Raw genomic sequence first — 26,120 nt, 5'->3', positions numbered from 1 at the left:
ATGTTTACAGAAGCCCAGAAGAGACAAACCAAGCTCTTGTTCTAGAGACGGCCTTTTGGTTTTATGTGACCAAAGTGCACGTATGCTGACAATAAGAGTAGCAGTACTGCTGGAAATAATCCAGACAAAATAGCAGAAAAAGAAATAGCAGTGTCATTGAGTGTCATTTTGAAATAGAACAACTTTTGATCTCAATTTATCTGATAGAACACAGAAGAACAAGAGTTGACAGCAGTCATTGAGCTGCTGTTATTTATAGGTTTTGTCTTTTAGCATCTACAGTTGTAAATGAATGATGATGAAGTGTGTGATTTTCATAGAAACTGACTTATTTGAACTTGAGATTTAACACTGTCATGGTTTAACAGTCATTATGTCCATGTTATGTTGCTGTTTCATGAGAGAAGTACTGGACAAAGGAAATGTGAATCATGTCTAAATACAGTGGCTTAGGAAAGGATTACCAATACTTCAGAGTTGAGTTTAACAATTTAATTGTTAATGGATAAATATTTTCCCATTGATCTACTTCAGTAGCACATAACAAATTGAAAACATGTTGCCTGAATATTTGTAAGATAATAAAAAATCCTAACCTGAAATCTCTCATTTACATAATGTTTTTCAGTACCATAATTCAGAACATGGTTGAAACCCCTTTGGCCTCAATTACAGCTATAAGTCTTATTGGTCATTCCCCGACAAACTTTTAACACCTGTATTCATGCAGATTGTCTTCTTCTTCCATCCTCCAAAGCTTGATAGAATGGGTAGAAGTCTGAGCTTTGGCTGGGCCACTCAGTGACAGTCAGAGACTTGTCCGAAAGCAACAGCAGTGTTGTCTTGGGTGAACACTTCAGGTCATTGTCCTGCTGAAAGCTGAACCATTGCATGTTCTTTAAAGCAGGTGTTCTTCAAGGACCTCTCTGTATTTGTCTGTTCCCCACTGTAGGCAGTTAGAAATGTCACAGCTTGAATTGTGTTGCCCAAAGGGTTAATTTTACAGCACAGTTCATTAGTGCTTTATTTTTGCATATAATCTAATTATCTGGATGAAATTTACCATGATCATTCTCCTCCATTCCAGCCCTGATTCTGTCTGATTCTGATTCTCGCAGAAGAAAGATGCATTTCTTTGCTCTCTTAACATGATGACAAATTTCAACTTAAGTCATCAATCAAAGTTAGGATCTAATGTTTCACCTCACCTTGACATGGTTTAGATGAGTCTCATAATACAAACAAATTTGTGCAGCTTTTTGCTGTCCTGAGTAGACTGTACAGTAAACCATCCCTTCATCCAGATTCAACACTTCAAAGCCCTGCCCCATCCGACACAGCCGAGGTTACGACATTGTGTGAAATTGAATCTCATCACTTAAGGATATTTCCCTCCCACACTGTCCTGTCCTGTAAAAGCCTGTCACGCCCAATTATTCTCTATGAGCTTCGATGAGCGAGGCGTAAATGAATCCCCTGTCAGTTTCTGTATTGATATCCAGACATGGAGAAAGATGTATCTATTTTTCATCAGTCCATGTAAAATTCAAGACTGCTAATAGGTCATTTGTCTCTGTTAGGGAAAAGACATTTCACAGCTCCATAAAACACAGTGCTGTCTGGACACAGTCCAGGAAATGGTACACCCTTATTCAATGACTGGGACTGATACCTGGAGATGTTTGAACTTGCACTATTACTTTGTATTATGATGAAATTTAAATTCATGTAGATAAACATAAGTGTGAACTAGCTTATTGCCAGAGAATAAGAGGAGTTAAATAATGGGCAGCTCCAGTACTGCAATATTGCAATTCCACAAAGTCAAGGGACTTAAAGACAAAAATAGTAAAAACTGCAGCAGCAGTGGCAGAACTATACTCTTAGCCCCTATAGTTGGGGTCAAGCTCCAACATTTTTCATCACACAAATCAATATGTTTGTTATCTCCTCTTTGTAATAGCGATTTCCCAGGTTCTCAAATTCTACACATTCAGTTTGACTTAACAACTCAAGGTCCTCTTGATAGCTTTTTCCAGAGCTTTCACCTGTATCTCATGGTCTCCACCAGTAGATGCAGTTTGTTCACTGGTCATGGAGCTTCATCTGCTGACATGCAAGATGATATTATTTAATTCCAAGCACTTTTACAACCTCTGCAGTAAACAGGAGAAAAACACCTTAATAAAACAAACCCAACTCACTGTCGTCTTTCTCTTGGGCTGTCAGTGCCATCACATGGTCTTCGTTTAACAGATGGTGTTTACGCAGTATATGGACCTTGTTGCAACACAATTGCAATAAGTGGATCTATCACCATGGAAACTGAGTAAATTGAGTAACCATATGGTTTAAACTCCAAAAAGAGCTAGTAATTCACCGATGTACTGTAGCTGGGAAGTGCAATTAGAACATTTCCTTTTTGGACCCACCTCCAGCTCAGGCAGTTTGTAGTCTCCAAGCCCCAGCTGAGATCAGCCTGAGGACATCATCAGGGTTATTATTTCTTGGACTTAGACAAAGCTCCCCCAGAGTTGTTTCCACAGACTGCAACACTAATCATGATGAATAAACTGATGTCTCAACTTAAAATCAATGGAGTGTCCCTTTAAATAATCCACACACTAGGGGTGCAGAGTTTTGTATTGCTCTGTGCCTTCTATTTTCGCGAGTTATAAACCAACACTGATGATGCAAATGAACACAGCCCCAATGGAGCTGCAGTTAATCACATACTGTCGCACATCTTGTGTGAGACTGGAAAGCAATGGAGAGAGACAAAAACTAATGAAGCTTTACATTTTATTGTTGGATAAAGACATATTTTGAAACAAATTGGTGAGCTCATTCACCATAATAGATTTTGGTGTTTACTTAAAAAGTGTACTGCTATAGGCTACTGCTATAAAAGACGATATCATATTTCAGTGTTTTCATTGATTTACACAGGCTAAAATCAATATTTTTGTAATAAGATTTTATTAAATAACAATGTGAAAGTGATGAAACAACAGAAAATGATCACCTGAATCTTCGCTCAGCTTTATTGGGCTTTAGCAACTTCACTCACCTCACTGTTCTCATTTTGTGCCACAGCAGGCAGCTGTTCTTTTTGAGCAAAAACCTCTAAACCCACGACATGCTCAGCACCAAACACCCGACATCACACATTCAAGCAGAAGGGTCACAAAAAACGATGTGAAAAACAGTAGTCTTTGTGTTCTCTGGTCCTCTGGTGTAAAGTGACTCTTTAATTTGCTGCAGTGTTCCCTATCCTGCTGTGTTGAAGTGGTGCTCACTGTAATGAAGTCATTGAAATGTTGATAAGAAGAGAGTCCAAAATTGTCTATTCTCTCTCTTTCTGGCTGCCCTCTCTCTCAAAGACCCAATTTCCTCTCAATCAGCATGTTTAAAGTAGTTTCAGTAGCCGTTTATGCAAACTTTCATTTCATTTCATTTCATTTCATTTACCACATCCCGCATTTTTCCACATATGTAGGAAAATGCTAAAATACAACCAGCCTACCCATTAATTCCAGAGGGGGCCTGAAGCTAATCACAGCTGACATTGGGCAAGAGGTCGGCTCCAACCCGGAGAGGTCACCAGTCCATCACAGCACTGACACAGAGATAAACCATACACGTCCACATTCACATCTACGGACAATTTCGAGACTCATATTAACCAACGCTACTTATCTTTGAAATGTGGGAGGAAGCTGGAGTACCCAGAATAAACTCGGGGAAAAGGTGCAAACCCCACACAGAAAAGTGAACCCAGAACCGTTTAGCTGTGAGGCAAAAGTGCAAACCCCAGCTTCACTGTGCTGCCACAACCAACCCTAGAATATGATGCTTTACTTTTGTAAGTCAACTCAACTCAACGTCCAAATTCTATATCACACTCACCTCTATAATGTGAGTTGCTTCTCTTTGGTGAGGTGTCTGATGCCAGATGGTAGTGATGATGATGATGATGCTACGCCCAGGTGGTTTTAGCCATGTTAGTGGATGGACCAAACAAAAAGGTAGTTCAGGTAGTTAATATCCGTCTGATATCTGTCCTAGTGTTTGATTTTAATTAGTAATTCGATTTTATAAAAATGGGGTCAAATGTCTTGATTGACAGCTGAGAATGACTCATGATTGGTTGAGTTTGTGTTTTGACAAGACCTAGCTGCCATGACTCTATTCCCCAATTGTTACTGCACAGACTGACTCCCAATTTGCAAGATGGCCGCATTTTTATCCGGGATATTTTGCCTTTGTTTCTGGATAGTGGGAGGAACTCATCTTTATATACAGTCAATGGTTTTAGCTAATAGAACTTGTAAAGACACTAATTATTTCTCATACTAAAGTCTGCAGTGATACCACATACAATAATAGCTAATTGGGCTGCATTTGTTATGTCCGTTGTTTCATTGCAGACCAGAGAGATGAACTGGAAAACACTTTGGAACCTTTTTACTTCTAGCAGCTCCACAGCAGCAATAAGACTCTTTAACAAATTCTCCTTCTGAATGAGGTTTCAGCTTCTTAGTTATTAACTTCACCACAAAGCATGTCTGCCCAACATTGTCTCTGTCAAAATGTGTCTTCTGAAAGCTTCTTGGTGGACACCATACTACAAAAGCATTTGTCCTTGTAGCTCATCCAGTTTAGCATTTTTCATCAATGCAAGCTCATCCTCGCAAACTACAAACACTGGCTCGACTTTCACTTAAAAAGAAAAACAACAATTTCTCTTGGAAAGCTTAACATTCTGCATCAACTTTTCTTGACAGCTATGTGTGTTTTGATCGAACCGACCATATCATGACAATCATCCTCACCCGCTCTGCCCCTCTGACTTTTTAACAGATATACAATTTCCATTAATCCTTCTTTTCTATCACTGTCAAGCTATTAAGTCATCATATCATGTACTTGCATTTCACATTAACAGCCTTCTACTGGTTTAAAGGGCAAAGGATGTTGAGTTTCAAGGGGAAAAATCTAGACTTAATAGGAGAAAGAAGCTCTTAATATTAACTAGTGAGTGAAAGGAGTACACATTCAAGCTCCAATGGAAATCTGGCTGGTTGTTGTGGAAAAGTCTTGCTGGACTGACAGAAATACTGACGTTGCTATTCTTATACTCGCAGGCCCCAAAGAGAAACAATATACAGCAATTAAAGTCACTGCCCTTGTGGGGATTGTGTATGTTGCGCTGCAGCAAAGATGTGGCATCAGCTACCGCTGGTTCACCTCAAGAGAGTCTTCCCGTTCCTGTCATTACAAGCTCCATATGTCCTTGCACTGGCCTATAGAGCACCTGGCCTTCAGAGGACAGTGCTAGCTGCTACTGGGTGATTTACCTCGGGGCAGGAGGTCCGATGTTCCATGCCACGTTTGGCTAATTGAAAAACAAACGGCAGGGTGATTCTGCTATAACAACATGTCCATGTCCCTCAGCTACAGGCCCCCGCTGAGCTGAGATGCTGCTGCAATAAAGCATAAATAAAATGGATTGCCGGGGCAGAGGGTGGGTGTGGGGGTTGCACAGTATGTTAGAAGTCCCCTCCTTGGCTCATTGACTCCCAGGGAGCGAGGCGAATAGAGGAGAGCTGCGTTTTCACTGCAACATACAGTAGATTGGACCACAGTCTGCCAGCAATTTGTTTCTTCCCTCGTTCTTTTTTTCTATCAGCTCATCTGTGGTCCTCTGCTTTATGTATGATCTCCACGTGGGTGTTTCTGTGCCTTCATCCTCTCTTTCCTGCTGGCTATTTATCATAGTTGATGGCCTTTTGAGGGTAGAGAGAGGAGGGGTTGCAGCCCCAGTGGATTCTCCTCAGGGCAGCTATTGTCGGTCTTCTCCAACTTTCTGTTTGTTTTTCTCTTCTGTTCTCTCTGTCAAGACTCCCTCCCAGTAAATCTCAGCGAAATTAGGACAAAGCAGAAATTGTCTGGAATACAGTTAAAACAGAACACAAGTGGAGCATCATCTTTTTTTAAAACCACCTCTGATCTAATGTCAACTCCTCCTTGAATACATCTAGTTGCTATGTCATTACTAATAAGATTATTTTGATATCTTATATTGGAGCAGCGAAATCATTCTACTGTAAATATGGAAAGATTTTACTCGGCAGTCAAAACTAGTTCGTTATTAAAAAAGAAAGTGGCATACTCATACTAAAGAGCTGCTAACTTACTTCAAAGATTCTCACTAGCCAGACTGTGATTTTTATGGTCCAGACATTGTTTTCATCCTCTTCCGGGATGTGTTTTTGATCACAAGGTCAAATTCTAAGTTTAGATTTGACTAAATGTTTGACTAAATGTTGAATGAACCAAACATTTGCTTTATGGGGTCAATGATTACGGCAGTATGTATTATATGCTATGCACATATATGCATATATACATATATGCATCAAATATATATTTTATCCCACAATTATCAAATACTGGCAAGTCTAACAAAAAGGTTCTACTTCCTGTCACACTTAAGCCTAAATTCACAAGACATAGTCAAGAGTTCTCAATTCATAGCCACTAGTTTAATTTCACACAAATAGGACCCCTGCCCTGTATTCTCACCACTCTCTCCAGGCATCTGGTTTCAGCCAACAAGCTCTAACACACTCCTGCCCACTGTACAGCCCAGCACCAAACACACGCAGTTAGAGACCAGCTGGCGAACACAGTGTTGCAATTAGCAGCTGAAGAGCCAGACATTTTTTCTCCAGGGTTGGTGGAGGCCATAAAAAGCAGGTGAATATTGAACTTGAATTCATCAGCTGGACATAAGCACAACTCCAGAGTAATGTGAGTTCATGTTGCTCTCTGTCGCCTGGCTGTGTGAATACTTTAGGCAAGTGTAACAAAATAAGGCTGTGTTCACAGATTATACCTACAAAATATAAACAGACGTAGTTAACTGAGGTTTAAGATTCACTTATTAAAAAATGTGCAACTACACCAACAAATCACTGGTCACAGTTCATGTAAATCTTGCACCATCATCCACTGTTAAGCTGTTTTCAGACATGAACTCTGGAAAACGTCCAAACGTCGATATGTTGTGTTTGCTCACAACATATCGACCAAGGCGTTGGTCCTTATCACCGAAAGCTCTCTAATCACGTCGTCTTTCCAAGTTGACATCTTTGTCAGTGTCTTCTACTTGTATGGCTGCTGTTTTGTATCCTGAGATATTTCTATTCATTTAGTTATTTTTTTTTACCTTTGCGTCCGTCACATTTTAGAATTGTTATCAACACACTCTCTTACCGTGAATCCTCTGGAGAATCTCCTGCTGTTTTCTCACTTGGGCTCACTATGACATTATCTGGAGTTTTTACAAGGGAGCTGGCAGGAGAAACTCTGGAGAATGTCCACTGCATATGACTCGGATAATTGCTTTCTATATGATGATATTTGCATTGATATTTGTGTGCTCGGGATAATTTCAGGAGATTATGCAGGGTTCTTATTATTATGCATGTCTGAAAGCAGCTTTAAAGTAATTCCAGATTTAGAACGAATGGGAGAATTGGCTGACATACCTGTCTGTCTCTAACTAACCTGCATGCAGACGTACACCCTGTCTGTGCTCCCACTGCACATGTGCTCCCACAAGCCTGAGAGACATACACTGCTGAAGCAGAGATAATAACCAGAAGTTAACGAGCGAAAAAGTCGTTGTCAGGCAGTTTTCATTTGTTTTGGATGTGCAACTTTGACGAGAGGGCCGATGGGAGGGGCTGGGATGTATCAGTTGCATTTAGCCTGCTCTTGTTCACCTTTCCAGAAATACCAACCCTATCATGTCCACCTCCTTATAAGGTATTGTCTCCTGCTCCTAGCTACTCTGTCATTGTGTGTTTAAGTTTGCTCATTAGTTGAAAGTTACGGTATCATATGCTACTTCTGATGTTTAATTGTAGGGCTCTAATTGGCCAGGGGATTTGTTTTTCAGAATATACGGACATCGCCTTCAAAGACATTCATGGTCTGGCCTTTCTATCAAATAATTCACAATGCAGACTTTGCTAGACTGGATACTATCTATGCTATAGATCTGTGTACATATAAGGAGATACAATAGTCTCTTGTGCATTATGAGCTAGACAGGAGTGTATGTGTAGTAGGTCTTATGTAAAGCAAATTTTTGTATGTGTTGATTTCTTCTTGAATGCATGCAGAGACAGAACATCGACTCAGTGCTGTTATTATAGTAACTGAATTGAGAATCATCATCTCTTGAGTCTGAATCAAACCATCCCCATTGAGAAGAATCGTCTGTGAATCTCATTTCGGTGTTTCAAGCTGGATTTACTGAAAACCCCGAAACTCAGGTTATAGCCTTGAGTATATGCCTTTGGGTGGAGGAATTTGTGGAATGTTTCTTATGTCTATGCACCGTATATATTAAGTTTAGTAGCCATATATAGTAATGCCTAACTGACCCTTTCAGACAATCGTAGCATATGTGCCAGAAATGAAGCATGACACCCTCAGAAAATAGCCTGGGGACTTTTGCCCACAAACTCTGTCACAGCTGCACGGCAGCAAAGTGCAGAAACAGAACGGCGAGATGCATTAATCTCTGCAGGCTTTTTCAGCTCCTCGCAGTAATGCGAGGCCAATGGTCAGCAGAAATAAATGCTCTGTGCAACAAAATGAGATTAGAGATGAAGTTTGATCCTCGCACAGCCATTCCACATGAAAGCCATATCACAATGTGAGCGCAAAATAAATAAATTCAATTTACATCCGTCAGCTACAGGGAACCATTAAACAGCTCAAATTATTGCTCTTCCCCTGTGATCTACACTGTGGCCATGAGGCCTGATTAGATGTGGTGGAGGCCAACATTTCCTCAGAGCAGCTGTAGAGAGCCACTTATGGCCGGTCTGGGGCTTGTGTTCGTTTAGCAGCTCAGCAGCAGTAGAGGAAACAGTAATACATCCTACTTAAGTACAAGTACTGATAATAACAGCTAAGAGTTTACAGTAAGGGCAGCAATAGAATTTTTTTATTTAAAAGTCGACATACATAACTTACTGTTACAGACATTGTTCTATATACTTAAAGGGATAGTTTGCCGAAAAATTCTAATTCACTCATTATCTACTCAACACTATGCCGATGGAGGAGTGGGTGAAGAGTTTGAGTCCACAAAACACTTTTGGAATCTCAGGGGTAAACAGCGTTGCAGCCTTATCCAATACAATTGAAGTAAATGGTAACCACTTCTTCAAACTGAAAAAACAACAGAACAAAACATAACATGCCTCCATACTGCTCCTGTGGTTTCATCCAAGTGTCCGCAAGCCCCGACACTCAAATTCAACTTTAAACGGCGTAGTGATGCTAGCGCATGTAGTGATGCTAATGCGCACCCCGCATGTGCCCTTGGGCAAGAGCTTGTGTGCAGCGTGTGTGTGTGTTTCCGGTGGGTGCGTGTGAACGTGAACGCGGCTATGAGGAGGATATCAGAGGACATTTAGGCTAAAAATATAGTGTAAATGACACAGTTCGAGTCAAATATGAATGCCGGGGCTTGCAGACACTTGGATGACAGCACAGGAGCAGTATGGAGGCATTTGATAATTGTATTGGATTTGGCAGCAACACTGTTTACCCCCGAGACTCCGAAAGTAAAAAAAATATATGGTATATCACACAGGGTGTTATCTTTGTTCAGCCTTATCCACAATGAGCCTAATGTCCAGATAGAGAGCGCTGTTTGAGACCAACGGTCATGTCAGCAGCTTATGGTCTGGTTCTGAAATGTAAAGCAGGTTCCGTTCTAGTGTTTGTAATGTTTTAGTAGATGTTATAATTCCTGAGTGTGAATGCATTATGAGTAATATAAATATTTATTTGGACAGTTTAACATAAGCAGTGTCTGTGGTTTTGGGGTTCTTATATGTACACTGTTACCAATTTTGAATAAAAACAAATATATACATAAACAGTGAACAGAGAAAGTGAAGTCCACAATAAATTCAGCTTAATTTGTAGTAAAAGTGTTTATTTTGCTGCACTAACTGTCGATTGATTATATTTCCTAAAAGTAAAATACTGTGCCCAGCTGGGATGCCGATGTCCGCATGAACACAAATGTTTTCCCCGTCCTGGGAAGTCTGGCCTCAACATCCCAGCTGGATTCTCATGATTTCCCATGACATAGAAATCTTTACACAGCGCTCCATAAATAGAGGAGGGGGGGGGGGGGGGGGGGGATCTAACTGACAGTGTAGTAAAAGATACATCTGCTATCCAGTCTATAATGTATTGGCACACACTGAGCGGCCGGTCATCTCAGGAGCTGCTGGTGAAGAGCGCTGGTCTCAAGTCAGAAGGGGGGAATGTCATATCTCCAAAAATATCAGTGCACATTTCCAAAAAGTCGTTATTTTGGTAAACCATCTGCAAATTGGAAATAAAAAAATTGTTTTCTTTCTTTCTTAAAAAATATGGCAATTAATGTTTATGTTCAAGTTGGATGGGCAGGCATCTGTAAAGTCGCCTATTTTTCACACTATAGTGCAGAGCCTCTTTCCCTTTAGTCAAAAACCCATTAACAACTACTAACATCTGGATTTTGTCTTCAATATTTTTGTCATATATAATATTTTCACGGCTCCTGCTCCAATGGGCAGCGACAGAAACAATTTCTTCCTCTTCTGTATTTGGCACTCTAGTTGCTGACTGCTGCAGGGTTTTGAACATAACTCACTCTTAAAAAAACAAAAAGGCAAACTCCATTCTGGTAATGGGAAAGAAGTCAACTTCTCCTTTTTTGGCGGATTTACCTGCATTTCAAAAACTCTTGTATACCCACTAATTTTGGTATAAATAGGTAAAGGTGAGTTGACGGAATGAGAGGGACAAGCTCAGGAACCAGGAAATATTCAGAGAACACAGTCCCAGCATCCTGTTGTTAAACCTTAGGTCCAACTTTTGTTCTGACAGACAAGTAGCATTACTTTATTAAAGATGTGTTTACATTTAATTTTTATTTGCTCTCTTCCTCTTCATCATCTATGTTTTGCTGCTCGTCTTTCTCTCCTCAAGACACAAACAATCCCAGTGATCTACTGGACTCCAGCTGCAGGTCAATGTGTGCCTTTCAGTATGGAAGAAGAAATAAACGCAGTGCTTATCAATAAACTTCCATTAAAACCAAAACGTGATAAATGGCCTTTAGGTCTCAGAAGACAAGACAAAGTGATGTAGCATATAGCAGACATTTTCCCGCTTCGAGGCAATTTGTCTCTGTGAAAGCTCTCTGCAAAGCACCAGTGTTATGATACCACAATGCTACCATGATGGCTCTTTTATCTCTTTTCTAGTCTCCAGTGAGCCTGTGAGTTTCACAGTTTTTGGTTGGCTTGGATATTAATAGCTACAGCGGACCATGGTAATGACTAGCTCAGGGAGTGATAGGACACAGCTCCAGCAGCTGCTGCTGCTGCTACGGCAGCACTAGCCTGGGATGATGCTCCTAATGAGAAATACTATAAAGACCAACACTGCTCTTCTTATCACTGTTTCAGGGAGACACCGCAGCACCAGCACCATCCCTCAGCACTAACACAGTGTTGGAAGCAGGGGAGGTCATAGGTTGTCATTTATTGGCCTTTTTAATCTCACTACATATTTCCTATCCTGAGGCACAGAGTTGTCCCCAGCAGACAGAATCGATAGTAGCCCAACTGCCAAGCCATCCAAGGGCTAACAATAAAACAAGGACAATTACACTGAGATGGATCAGAGACTTTAGCAGAAATATATTATTACTTTGTTTGGCACCAGGAGGCTGAGGTAAGACAAATCATCTGCAATAAAAAAAAGCCAGTTAGTTAACTGGCCACCTGAGAGCCAGCACGGATGTGTTCCTCACAGATTGTCAGTGGCGTAACAGGCCTTTGTACAAGTGTGTACAGATCCAGCAGGTGATAGTCTCAAGGGGACACTGCTACACCAAATGTCACTGGGATGGTGTTGTTGTTGTGTACTTTCCACTGGATGTTTGTTGTTTTGTTTACCTCTGTCAAAGCAGACGACTTAATAAAATGTTAAATTATTGACACACACAGGATAATTTGACAGGGACAGACACTTACAAACTACTCTGCTACTACTACTGCTTTAATTCCAGTCTTAGAAATCATTCAGTGCAGTAACCCTGTTTAAAGAATCTCACCTGGTGAGCACACTCTGAAATGCAAATGATGTGCTATGGATGCTAAATATGGAATGTCCCTTCCCCCTTCCCGGTCTATATTTAGCAATCACATGTACTGAAATTTATCAAAGACAAGCCCATATTTCAAATTTTACCAGTTTTATTTTAATATATACAAGTATATCTTGTTCATATTTCAGTCAAAACCTCCCTGTAGTCTGACCTGTTTCTGTTTAAATTGTAAATGTTAGCTCAACTCTGAGCTGCTCTCATACAAGCACTGAGCTCCAGAGATCTACAGACATTCTGTGGAGAGGCTGGATATATAAACACAAAAGTGTTGATGACACTTCTAACATGCAACAGATGCAAAAAACAAAAACAAAAACAAAAACAAAACAAATATATCAGAATAAAAAACGGTGCCATACAATGTCAAGAGAGCTTTTTGTGATGAAGGCCAACGCCAGTGACAATGTGATGTTAACAAAGACACATGATGTTACGTCCTGTCTCTGCCGGCTGCACCTCTCCTCACCTGAAAGCTCCAGAGATTTCTGTGCTCTTGTGAATGGTCTGAGAATCGCCTACTGCATTTTGCAATTGTGAAAGGCAGCCTCCGGAGTAAGTCTCATGGAAAATATCTCATGGTAACTTCATACATTTCCACAGTGCCAGTCTGCCTCAGCACTATTCACCACTCTGCTTTTTTTTTATCAATCATGTTCCTGCTTTTAGTCAAGGGATCTCATACTGTACATTTCCGGCCAAAGTTGGACCAGTCCTGGTTGTTTCACACGAGAAGTGTCCTTTTCACTATTATTTCTCTCTGTGCTCAGTAATAACAAGTGACATTACAAAGTCCTCCACAAACAGTTCTACAATATACTTTTTTATTGTTTGATTGCTGGATGTTGTGCTGTTGAGCTTTTTAGAAACAGCCTCTGGTGCAGAGAGAGGATAGAAAATGTTTTGTTCCTACCTGGTTTATCTCCAATGAAGACTTTATAGTCCATGTTTTTCAAAAAAAATTACTGAATTTGCTTTATTAATGTTCAAGTGTTTGGATTATACATATGTTTGAATGATCTTCTTAACTGGTGTTATTTTTCCAAAATATTGCATGTTGGTTATTTCAGATACCTGTTACACTAACGACACAATCTTCAGACCCAAGGTCAAAACTTTTCATAATGAAAGCTCTATAATTCAGCTCGCTATAGAGCATTGCAGCAGCAAACCAAAGGTTGTGCTTTTACTTTAAACACAAACTGCAAAACAGGAAGTGATTCGATGAATGTTGTCGACATGAGGGAGATAAGCATCCATCACAGGTCAGTCCGTCTGTGTCTGATGTGGTGAAATAAAAAGACCAAATGATCTGGAGGCGATTTTGACCTGAGGTTTGACCCAGTTGCCGACCACACCTCTACTTTATCTGAGGACTTGGAGGAAAACATGTTGGACTTGGTCCACAGACTAAAGGGAAACTGCCCCGCCCCCACCGACTGCTACAGAGCGCAGTTTATTCAAGTTTTAGAGGGTGCGTTCTCTCCATCCTGGGCTTTCCACGTATGAACATGGAAGGGCAGGGAGGCCCCAGAACAGAGCTATACCACCAAATGTAAAATTATGCAGTGGCAAATAAAGTTTTCTTTGACTAAAGTGGTCCTGACTGAAATACATTTTAAGCTAAGTGTGGGGTGTGTGTAAGAGAAAATGATCTAATGTGAAAATGTAGAGAGGCACTAAGAGCAGCCTGCACGTCTAATGAAAAAGAAATGACAAAGTAGAAAGATTTAAATGAATTAGTGAATGAAAACACTTGGTTTGTTAAAAATGGAGAGTGAGAGCAGCAGAGTGGTGAATATGACTTCGCTCTGTTGTTATACTGATGAAGTGCATTATACTGACTTTACCATGTGAGGCGTTATAGTACAGGGTTTATTCAGTTTCATTAGATTCTTGTCTGTTTCTTTGGATATTCTGCGAGACTTGACCAGTATTCAGTTCTCATCTCAATCTCCTTGATTCCTCTCTTTGATATGCAATAGCCCGAAAATTCGGAGGTAGAACAAACACTGATGAAGGACAAAGGCAGAATGCAGCTTTTACCCTTTTCATTTTCACAGAAGTGATTTGGGTGAATCATTTTAAAATTGCTTGAGTAATGTTCTCTGGCTGCTGAAGCCATCAAAATTCGGATTGGTAAATGTGCTAAATAGAGAAATCAGGTTATGGTTTTGCCCATTTGTGGTGATTAAGAGCATTTCATTACTGGAGCTAATGTGGGTTTTTTTATGGAGTTTGGCAGGAAGCTGTTTCGGTGTGACAAGAATCACAAGCTTTAACTAACTTCCCTGGTTCCTTTCGGCTTCTAAAAGCCAGCATCACCTCTTGCTGAACTATCTCTCTTCTTTGGGTCTGTCTCTCTTTTTGTCAATGTCTGTCTTCTGTTGTTAGTCTCGTTCCTTTCTGACTCTTTCATTGCTCTGTTTCTCTCTGTGTCTCTTGCAGTCTTCGTGTTGAGCTGTGTCTTCCCCCAGCGGCCTCTTTACGGAGATGTATCAGTGAGCAGTCTCCATTCTGGAGGGGAGGCTTTCTTCTCCTGCCTGACTGGTTACCAGCTGCAAGGCCCCAGTGTGCTGACCTGCCGCAATGCGAGCACCCCCTACTGGAGTGGCAAGGAACCACACTGCCTAGGTAAGGTCACCACAGCCTGGGGGAACACGATCAAAGCTGACCCTTGATATCCACAGCTAAGAAGGACAGCAACTAAACACTGAGACTATTTGAAATAATTACAGAAATGTAAGTTATGCTCCACAGTTTATTGATTTGTTTTTTTTCACTTGTCTGTCATTTTTTTAAGATTTCAGCTTCACAGTCATAATTCTCCTTGTTTTATCGCTCTTCCTATTGTTACTATTGAAAAGGGCAAGAAGAGAAAAATTACCTCTAAAATTACTACTAGCGTGTGTGTGTGCATGCATGCATTCGTGCATGAGAGTGTGTGTCACTCTAAATTTAAAAATATTAAACTATTTGTAATATATATATTATATTAATTGTGATATTTAATATTTTTGAGATTGATTTCTTATTTCAATATGTATTATTTTAGAAAGTAGAATATATGTAAGAATAGTATAATAGTAGTATTATTATAGTTAGTAGTAAATATAATTCATAATAATAGTTAGTATAATTTTGTATTTTATTATTTTAACTTGGTTAAGAAGATGATAATGTCAACTCTGGTGTTCATATTTGATTTTTTTTTAATTATAATAAATTATTACGTTGAGTTGCTCTTATATATGACACTTACACGTAGCACTTTTTTGAAGCAAATTGCACTTACATGATTATTTCTGCTCTGGGTTTGTACCCTCATGGTTGAATGCACTTATTGTAAGTTGCTATGGATAAAAGCGTCAGCTAAATCATATGTTATGTAATGTAATGTAAAGTAATGATACAAAAAAATATATTAGTGATTGTTAGCATTACTTACCATCTTTGAGCATAGTACACCACTGTTGTGTCATTTTGTTGTTAGTAAGCCTGAGCATTGGAGCCTTGGACATCTGTTTTTGTTCAGACTCGATGGGCTTTTTCTGCTCCTTTCAATATTGGTTTTCTCATTCATACTGTTTTCTGTATTCCAGCCCCTCTATGCCAGCTTTCCGCACAATTCCCATTAATAGTATTTTTCTTTTTTCTCTTTTCTGTCTCTTGTTTATTTTCTTTTTTTTGCAGCCAAGAGTTATCTATTGGACCTTCTAGTCCTTTTGCATGACAACCATAGAGATAGACAGACCTGGACTCCCACAGGAGTGTGTGGATGATGAATGTTTTTTTTTTTCTTTATCTGCTCTGATGGGGCTGGCTGATGAATAATAAGTGACAATTTTGCTCCTGACCACTCGGATCAACTCTGATTCGCAGCACAGGAAATAAGCCTCTGAGAGCCATTTCTAAGAGGGGGTTTGTGTGGCTGTGCATCTGTATCTTTGCCATCTTGATTGTGTATGTGTGTGTGTGCGTGTGTGCGTGTGTGTGTGTGTGTGTGTTTGTGTGTATGTATTTGTGTGTGCATCAGAGCATAAAGAAGGTGTATTGAGGTGTGATTACTGAAATCTGGGCAAGATGCCACTGGGTTTACTCTTCCTGCTCTGCTTTAATTAAGCTTTGTCTGCACGAGTAACCTTGACCTGATCAGCTGGGACACCCACACACACACACACACACACACACACACACACACACACACACACACACACACACACACACACACACACACACAAACACCTTTCTATCGCTGCAAATAGATTTTCTGTATATGTTAATAAATCCGATCCTATCTCTTTTATTTCTCCCCTTGCTTATTGGTTTCCTCAATGAAAAGTAAACAGTTATTTTTTGTTGATTCATTTTCATTTTTCTTTCATTGAGATTCACTGTCTCTCACACACACACACACACACACAGACACACACACACACACACACACACACACACACACACACACACACACACACACACACACACACACATAAACTTGACATCCTGTTATCTTGCTACATAGAATTGTACATTTCCACAGAAATTCCATCTGCATGACAAAAGTGTCAGAATCCATTTTATAAACACAAATACTCTCTGTCTTCACAATTTTGTTCTAGTTTCTTCCATTTTGTCTGTTTTTCTTACTGTTGCAACACTTCCTGCACAGGAATTCTGCATTAAAGCCTCTCGGCAGCTGAAAGACTGCACTGTTCCCAGTAGGCCCTTCTTTGTGAAACATGTGCAGGAAGTGCTGACAGAAAGTCAACAGCACTTGAGCGACAGCAGCATGGAAGTGAATGACGGGTGAATCTAAACAGTACTAGGAGCAGCGTAGAGCAACCAAGTCACCTCCTCTTTGTTTAAACTGACTTAAGAGTTTCATCCAGGCAGATGAGGTGAACCTGTAATCAGCAGGTTAATAGGGGTGGGGTGGTCTCAGCACCAGTTTGTGAATATGTGTTTGACATTCAGTGTTGTTAAAATAGCAGTTCTGCTTCTCCTCCTGCTCTCTCAGCTGCCTGTGGTGGTGTGATCACGAACGTCACAGTGGGTCGGATCATCTCTCCTGGTTTTCCCAGCAACTACAGCAACAACCTGACGTGCCACTGGCTGCTGGAGGCTCCCGGGGCCCAAAGACTTCACATTCACTTTGAGAAGGTGGCACTGGCCGAGGATGACGATCGGTAAGCAGGACATCGAGTTTTTACACGAGGACGGTTTGGACATACTCAGCCAATTTGGCCTTTGTTGACATTGTCGCCTGCATGTAAACATAAAAACTGTGTAAAACTGTGCATCATACTTGCAAAATTAATTTTCTGAGAACTTTGATTATTTCATTTTACAGCAATTAATTAGTTTTTATCATACTTCGAAAATTATATCTCAAAAGACCCCCAAAACATCTACTCTATTAGAAAATGTAAAAGATATACAAGTACATCACAACATTTTTTAAAAAATCACCCCCTGTCTTAAAAGACAATGTGACATGAGATATGCAAAATATTTAAATTTTAACTTAATGAAATGAAACGCAAGGATGTGGGACTAAAGTCTAAATATATTGGATGAAAGTCAGTGAAATATGAAATGAAAATCCGCTCGAATGACACCACTCTGGTATTTGCAACAGGAAGTGCATTGTCCACATTGTGTTTCTATTTTCTATCATCTTTATTATGTTTTTTTTAAATAACCAATCAGGGGAGGTCAAATTGAAACAAAGACAAAGTTTAATAAAAGCTGCCGAAAGTAGAATTCTATAATAACAATGTAACTAGTGGCAATGTGAAAAAGGTCTCTCGTTGTGACGAAGCCACAAGGGAATTATCACCTGAATCTACAGCTCTTCAGATTTTCAGAGTGCTGTAGTTTCACCTCACTGTTTAGCTGCCCAGCCCGGCTCACTCTCGCTGCTCTCATTGTGTTATATTCGGATGAAAGAAAACATCTGTTTTTGCAGAAGAAGCTCTGAAAACGCGCTCTACACCTGCTCGACACCAAATGGCAGAGAGACCGTGAGAAACTAACGACTGACAATAGTTGAGCATTTAGCAGCTGATGTTCCCTTCAGGAATTAATGGAGAGAGCAAAAAAGAGAACTATAAGAGACTGAATTGTGCACTTTAGTTTTCTAGTTTGCTAAATACAACATGATGTGAATGATAATGTTGCTGTGAACCTGTTGGACTTGTAAAGTGTTTGGACAGAAGTTCACCATACAGAAAAGGTGATGATATGTATGATACCAGTCAGTTATAGCAGGCTTAAAGATTTACACATTGACAAAGAAATGACAAGCTAAAACTATGAGCTCTGGAAAACGATCTGCAGTGAATGTTTTCAGTGGGGGAGTTTTAATGACTACTGGCTGTGAGCTCATGGCAATGACTGCTGTGTCATTGGGCTGTCATTAGAGAGGACTGAGATGAGATACCACAGGGGCGAAATTAGCTGAATAATCCAGTTTGTATACCAGCCCATAACTGCTCCTGCTACAAGTATCGAGCTCAGATATGAGGAGACATCTGGACAGCTCTGAGGAAACTGAAAAAGATCAGGAAGTTGTGATGATGGAAGACAGAGAGTTGGCACGGGCTGTCTCCTTATGTCTGTGATTTCTCGTTAACCATCTGATGTTTTGGTTTCTCTTTACAATCTGCCTCAATGACTTCAGAAGTGAAAGTTTGATCAGATAAACATAACTGAAAAACACCATCATCACCAACATTTTTGATGGAATTCTGGCTCCAAGAGTAAATGCACAAATTTACTAATCATATTTTTCTCTAACTTTACTCTGGAGTAAGGGGGAAACATCCCTTCCTTTTAGTTCCGCACCAGTTTGAGTTGGCAGCTTTTTCCACTCAGCCAAGTGGAGTAAAGTTGAAGTGGGCAGCTGTGGCTCAGGAGGAAGAGTGGGGTGTCCTCTAATCCTGGGTTCAATCCCCATGTCCTCCTGGTGCTCTATGCATACAGCTGTGTCTCATTTGTGAAGTCCTATGAGCCTCATTCACAGTTTTAATGACATCCTCCAGCAGCGCTGCGTGGTTGACATGGTGAAAAGTGTCACTGAGAGCTATTTATTGCAGCCTATGACTGTACCTCAGCTGTTAATGTATCTTCTCTGGTGATCACACAGACATGAGAAAGAACTGACATTAATTATGACCATATTTATAGAGCTTTTCTAGTCTTGATGACCACTCAAAGCGCTTTACAGTACAGTTTTTGCCATTCACCCACACATTCATACAGCACATCTACAGTATGTGCAGCACAGATGATCTGTAAAAGCTTTTCATGTATCTTGTGACTACTTTCACCAGCAAGACGATTGGTTATACAAGCAACAATGAAAAGAACAACTGATCTGAAAAAACAATACCAAGAGTTCAGAGTTGGATATCAAAGATTTAGAACTACATCAAGAAAGTGACCCTGATTATGCATAGGTCAGGTAGTGTCCTGTTTGGTCTGCAATAAACAGATGTGATGACCAGAGCTAAGCACATGGAAAATGAGTAGTTTTACTTGATAAAACTGGAAAAAGTGGCATAGTGTGGTGAAGCTTAGGTGTAGAATACAATCAAGCCTTAGAGATCTACGTCCTGAACAACAAAAGCTGTGCTGAAGCGGGATGTGACATCGATGAGTGCAACTTTTTAAATAGTTTGCAGAATAACTACAATTGTCAACAGTGGCACAGTAAAGCCTAGGATGGCTGGAGTTTTTTGGAGACGTGTGTGTTTATGTGTGTGAGACCGACACTGCTAGGGCTGGATGTTATAGTGGGAGACACAAAGGTCTAGATCTGGTTTGTCATGGTGCAGGACGAGTTAAAAGCTAAAAACTGGATACGAATTAGCAGTCAGCTGCTTTGTTCCCCTTTCATTAGGATGCACACAATCTGCTCTGTGAGGACTGAGATTAGTCCACAAGTACTTCAAGTTTGACATGGATTCATATCCTGTTGCAGAGCAGAAGAATTTTAACCAGTGGTGGAGACTGAAAAGTCGACTAAAACATTCAAGTTTTTTGGGGGAAATTGTTGGAATGGGGCCAGCGACAATGCTAAGAGTTGGAATGAGTTCAACTAGGTCGGCTGCCTTGGCACGTGAGACGCAAGAGGTGATAGCGCCCCAGATAATTAAACATCTTGCCAACAGAAATTGTTGGATTGCTGTTTACCACATCCAAGAACAAGACCCATCTTTTCAGACTGTGTTGTTTTGCTTGTTTAGTCTGTGTCAGCGTTTGACTGACAGCTTTCACAGCACCCCGGGCTGTGTTAAGCATGCTCCTCTGTTTGTCTTTACGCAGTTTGTCGGTAATGAGGTAAAAACAGTAGCAAGTCGCAAGAGGCAAATCAGTAGCAAGAGCTGCCTCTGATTCAGATCAAGTGTTTTGGGGGGAATCTCAAAGAATTTTGTTTCCTCACTGAACAAGGGGGAAAACAAAACTGTTCACCCCTTCAGAGAATAAAAACCAAAAAGGAAGAATATTTTGACATTCAGATCAGTTCAGTCACTGTTAATGTAAATATAGATTTAAGTTTGACATCAAGACTCTGTTGTGTTGTTTCACTGCTACCTGAGAAGAATAACTTAAGTCATCAAAGGCAGAGCAGGGAGAGATCAATGCAGACCTCTGTGGGGAACCATGAAGGAACAGAGCAGTGGGTGGAGGCTGCTGCGGCGGCTGCTGCTGGCGGAGGGCTGTGACAGGCAGAGGATGAACAGTGACTGTGACTGCTTCAGGTGGCAATCAAACATTAAGTATCAGCTAGGTCACAGATGTCTGCCATGGAGTTTAACATCAGCAGAATTCTGAGTGCATCTTTACAGGCCTGACACATTCATAGGTTGTAGAAAATGATCATTAATGGGTTAGTCCAAGAATCAGTCCATGTTTATGTCTATCTGGGCAAGCTCTCCACATCTTAATTGAAAAAAATGGAAGGTAGGTTCTAAACCAGGGATGGGGAGGCTTTTGCAAATCATTTTTTATAATATCCTTGAAGGATCATATTAAATTATTGTACACATACATCCCACTGACCTACCAAAGCGATGGCTAGACCTGCTTCTCTTTGGTGAGGCCTGTGATGTCAGATGGTAATGATGATGATGATGATGATGATGATGATGATGATGATGATGATGATGATGATGATGATGCGCATGTGGTAGTACCATGCATGGCTCACAAACACAGAAATTCCTCCAGCGTATCAAACTCGGAAGTGATCAAATGCCAAACTTTGCAATTTGGATGGTATTTGTTATGTCTGTTGTTTCATTGCAGACCAGAGAGCACTGAACACATATTGAGATGTCCTGCAATGGTTTTTCAGTGTCTTGTGCCATATCAGTTATCTACTCTGCAACGTTTCTTCAACGCAAACTGACACTTGAATCAATTTTACTCTGTGGGCAGCGACAAGGTTCCTTCACAGAAGCTCCTTCTGATGTCAGGAAGGTTATGTTTTCAGCACTTTCTATCCGTCTGTCAAAAATGGTCGTTGGATGGGGCACTGGCCAGGGAACCAATCATATTTTTGGAAATTTCATAACATTTATGTTGAGATCTTGTCCAATTCAGTAGAGATTACACTTTGGTTTTCTTCTTTTTATCAATCACACACAACATCTGCCATATGAAAGTATGGTAATATGATGATCATGTCACCCATTGAAACAGTTGCCTATTAACACGTCCAGAAGACACAAAGCCACATCAGTGTTTATCGGGGGTCATGCTTGTGTACACAGATTGCAGTACTCACCCTGACTCGTTTACTTCAGTTTTGATGTCAACTATTTCCTGACAAGAATATGTGTATGAAAAGAAAAGCTAAAAAGAAAAAAGGTGATAATTGGTTCATCACTATGAGCTCCTCACAATATATATCTATTTTTCCTTAGTTTAGCTGTGATAGAAATTGTGCAGCATATGGTTCTTTAAATGTGAGAGGCTATTGTTTTCATGACCTGGGAGATATTATCATTGCTGGTAGCAGCTCAGGCAGGAGGACATACAGGCATGCGGATGCAATAAAGTTCCTGCTAGATCAAAGCCTTCCCAAAGTCTTGTTGCAATCTGTAAAGTTTTTTATGTGTAATCTTACTAACAAACCAACCATTAACAATGGACAGGGGTGAGCTCATAACCTCCTCGACGGAGGGAAGACATTGACAACATAACAGCTTCTAAAAATAAAGCCCAAACACCTGGTTCATGCCCTGGTGGCCCCTCCATGTGGGGACATGAACAAACAAAAAAACCTAAGTAGGGTTAATTCAGGTAATGTGGGAAATGTTTTGCAATTTTGACTTCTGCGACTTATTCCGATATCTGTTTTACACACTAGATCAACATATTATACCTTTCTGTAACCCTTACGATGTTTTCTAACTGTCCCAGAAGAAAGAATGGAGATATTATTCTCAGAGGAGATATGGCACAACTATTAGTGGTTTTTTGTGCCATAAAAGAAAATTCTGCCTGAATTGGATAATCTGTATTATGTCTTTAAAAAAATGCCTAAATCACCTTGCTTAATGCATGTTAGGCTCAATATTACCATTTTCTAAAAAACATTATGAAAAAATGAATAAGAAAATGTATTTTATCCATAGATTTGTCATTAGTCATATTTTTTTCATAAAGAATCCTAGCCTGAATAAAGAAACTATAATATTAATTAAAAACATTCTATAAAAGGTGTATCACATTTTTTAAAAATCTATTACAATTCAATCAACAGCAAGCCACAATAACAATAACAGTTTATTCATTCAGTAATTCACCATTCTACTGGTGCTACTCTGGGAACAAACAGTCCTTGCAGGTGAGAGATCATCATCGATCAGCCCATTGTCTTCTCCACATGTCTGGTTAAACCAATGACTGCAGACCACAGGACAGACTCTTGTGTGCTTTTTGGATCATCTCTGTTCTAGAGAGCTAAGTGATTATGTGCTAGTTAACAATCAGTTTAAACAGACAGGGACAGACTGTATTTACCATTAACTCCTCTCTGACAACTGCACATCATACATCTCTTTAGTTTGTCTTTTTTTTCTTTCTTAATGCATATTTCTCCCATTTAGAGAACATAAATAACTGTCCCAGATTACCCAAAGCATGCTGTCCCATATTACCAACCATGTTTGATAAAGTGGGACAACTAAACAATTAAAAAAAAATAATAATAACATTTTAAACAACTCAATGCATATTGTGTTTGTGGAATACATCACAAACATAATTTAATAACAATTAGGAACAGCGACTAATTTATAAAATATTTATATCCTTAACATTAAGTGGTAGTATTAGTATTAGTTACAGTTGACAAGATTTTGTTAGAAATGGAAATAAACAGACAGGAATTTAGGTGTCCCACATTACCCAATATCCCAAATTACCCAAATTCACCGTACAAGCCAAATATTTGTTTCCAAAGATGGTTTCTGTTATTTTAGGATTTTCGTATCACATTCATGTAAGTCCCAGTGTTTAGTTTTTTCTTAAAAGTTTGGTTTTCAGTAGTTATTTGATGCAACAAAACCAAGGTGACAGCTGAAATAGATTTCTGATTGGTGAAATGTGTTGGTGGTTCCACTCCCTGATCACTGCTGCACAGACTCCGGCTTAAAATTTTTGTCAAAAGCACAAGGTGACAATTTAATTGAATTCCCCCTTTGCCTGCCATCGGCAAATACCCGTCCCTACCTTGACTCTGATTGAGTCAGCGTTATAGAAAAACAGCAGAGTCAGCCAATCAGAGGCAGAGTAAGGACAGGTCTTCACCCACTTTAAGTTGGAAAGAAACACCCCATGTATACAGGTGAGCAGTGGAAAATGAATGAATAAGTTCCAGTAGATGGATTGGAGTAGGAAACAGGTGAGCAGGTGGATCTGGGACGAGGAGATGTGGTGGGTGGGTGGAGTATGACAGGAGACAGAGACAGAATGGTCCACATGAAAAGGGCTGAGACAGAAATCACAGGATGATCCCTGCTCATGATTCTTTGCTCTTTTTCTTCTAGGGTGCTGATCAAGAACGGTAACAGCATAGATGCAGCTGCCCTGTATGATTCCTATGAGGTGGAGTATCTGCCTAACGAAGGTTTACTCAGCTCGTCCAGACATCTATTCATTGAGCTGACTACAGACGCTACCGGCACATCCACTGGTATCGCCATCCGGTACCAAGGTAAGCTTTAGTACTATGTGGTGACACAGCGTGTGTAATGTGAGAGAGGGCTCCTGCTTTATGTCACAAATCATAAAAACATGGAGAAGACCGCAGAACATCGGAATTTATTCTCCATTAAACACAAATATGGAGTTCATAGAAAAGATGGAAGTTAATTTCTTAAGGCCAAGAACAGCTTAGCATCAGTCAGAAACTTTGGCCTGCAGGAGATTGTCAGTGAATTATCAGTTAAACAGTATCATGAACAAAGACCTTCAAAAGAATGTAGTGTAAAAGCTAACTGCGGTGAATGGATGGAGCTGCTGACTGGTGAATGGAGGTCAGGAGTTCCAATGATGATGAAATCCATTTAATCAAGGCCAATACAGCCACTAAAAGTGCTGCACTGCAGCAGTGAAAGGTGCCTTTCAAACGGCGAAAAAGAAAAATCGGTTGGGGAGAGGAATATGAAGAGCTGAGCTGAAGAAGACTGTGGTGTTTTATCAGAGGTGTCTCAATGGGGGAGCTACATGTGGCATTGAAGGGAGACTTTATGTAGGAGTGAAAGTACAGCTCATCTCTGTCGGCTCACTCAGTGATTCCAGCTGCCTCAGTGTCTGGATTTAATTATAAATAATCTAATCTAATATGCTAAAATCAATTCAGATTCTGACATTTGTCTCATAATTATATGGTTGGGAAAGTGAATTCAAACATCTTCTAATTGTATTAAAGTGCTAGTATGTGTCCTATGCAGGTTAAATGAAGTGGGTTAAGTTATTCATTATCTCCTCTAGCAAAGTTATATAGAATCAAAGCAAGGATGGGAAGAATATAAATTGTATCACAAATTCAAACAATAAATTCAAGTGTCTTTTCCTCTGATAATCTGATAAATATTCAGATAAATAGCTTTAAGTCTAAAATACATTATAGATGTTATACAAACCAGTGCAAAATTCCATCATTACAATTTTGGTAGTGGTCAAATGTCGCAATTATAGATATTCACTTGCTTATAACCTCACGGCTCTCTTTGCCTCCATACAATAATCTCAGTTGAAAGGTCACTTTAGACTACTTACTTTCTGCAGAGCTGTCAACCATATTTAACTTCAGCTTCAAACCCATACACCCTCCCTAACCCTTAATTTCCCACACTTCTGTAAACTCCACAGAACACTATGTATCCACCCTCCTATCTCCCTTTATTTATAGATTGACACTACAGATCACCATGAAGTTTGTACACTATTCCACTGCCCGCCAGCGTAATTCAGTAACACATATCACATACTGATATTTGCAGAACCCCAGAGTTAAGGATGTTTATGGAAGTATATAGGGATATAAGTCTTGTAAGTATATATTGTTCTACATAGTGGAAGGGCCCTGCTAACATGCTTATTGGTCATATGATTCCACTGTGAAATACAGACAAGGACATGGTCTAAAGGACGATTCCTATGAAACTGCGTGACATTGGATCTTGTAAACTTGGGTTTGACATTAAGACTGATGCCTATAGAATAAAATGTCATCAGCGTGTCTTATCCATCTAGTAAACAATGAAGCTAAGGAAGAATAGAGCCCTTGCAGCAGTGGTATTTAGGTGAATGGACCCAGTCATAGGTAAAAATGGCAAATTTG

General features: G+C 40.0%; 1 protein-coding gene across 2 annotated transcripts in view; it reads left to right on the top strand.

The window, feature by feature from the left end:
- The window catches only part of sez6b (seizure related 6 homolog b), a 182,923-nt gene that overhangs the window by 124,144 nt on the left and 32,659 nt on the right, over positions 1-26,120 (top strand). For both annotated transcript variants that reach the window (XM_034604273.1, XM_034604274.1), the window contains 3 exons: positions 14,708-14,893; positions 17,277-17,445; positions 24,322-24,488. In XM_034604273.1, the coding sequence (XP_034460164.1) occupies positions 14,708-14,893; positions 17,277-17,445; positions 24,322-24,488 (522 nt within the window). The remainder of the gene's footprint in view (positions 1-14,707; positions 14,894-17,276; positions 17,446-24,321; positions 24,489-26,120) is intronic.

The sequence above is a fragment of the Hippoglossus hippoglossus genome, chromosome 13 (assembly GCF_009819705.1).
Source record: "Hippoglossus hippoglossus isolate fHipHip1 chromosome 13, fHipHip1.pri, whole genome shotgun sequence".
Taxonomy (NCBI): domain Eukaryota; kingdom Metazoa; phylum Chordata; class Actinopteri; order Pleuronectiformes; family Pleuronectidae; genus Hippoglossus; species Hippoglossus hippoglossus.
This window is presented reverse-complemented; position numbering and strand designations above follow the sequence as displayed.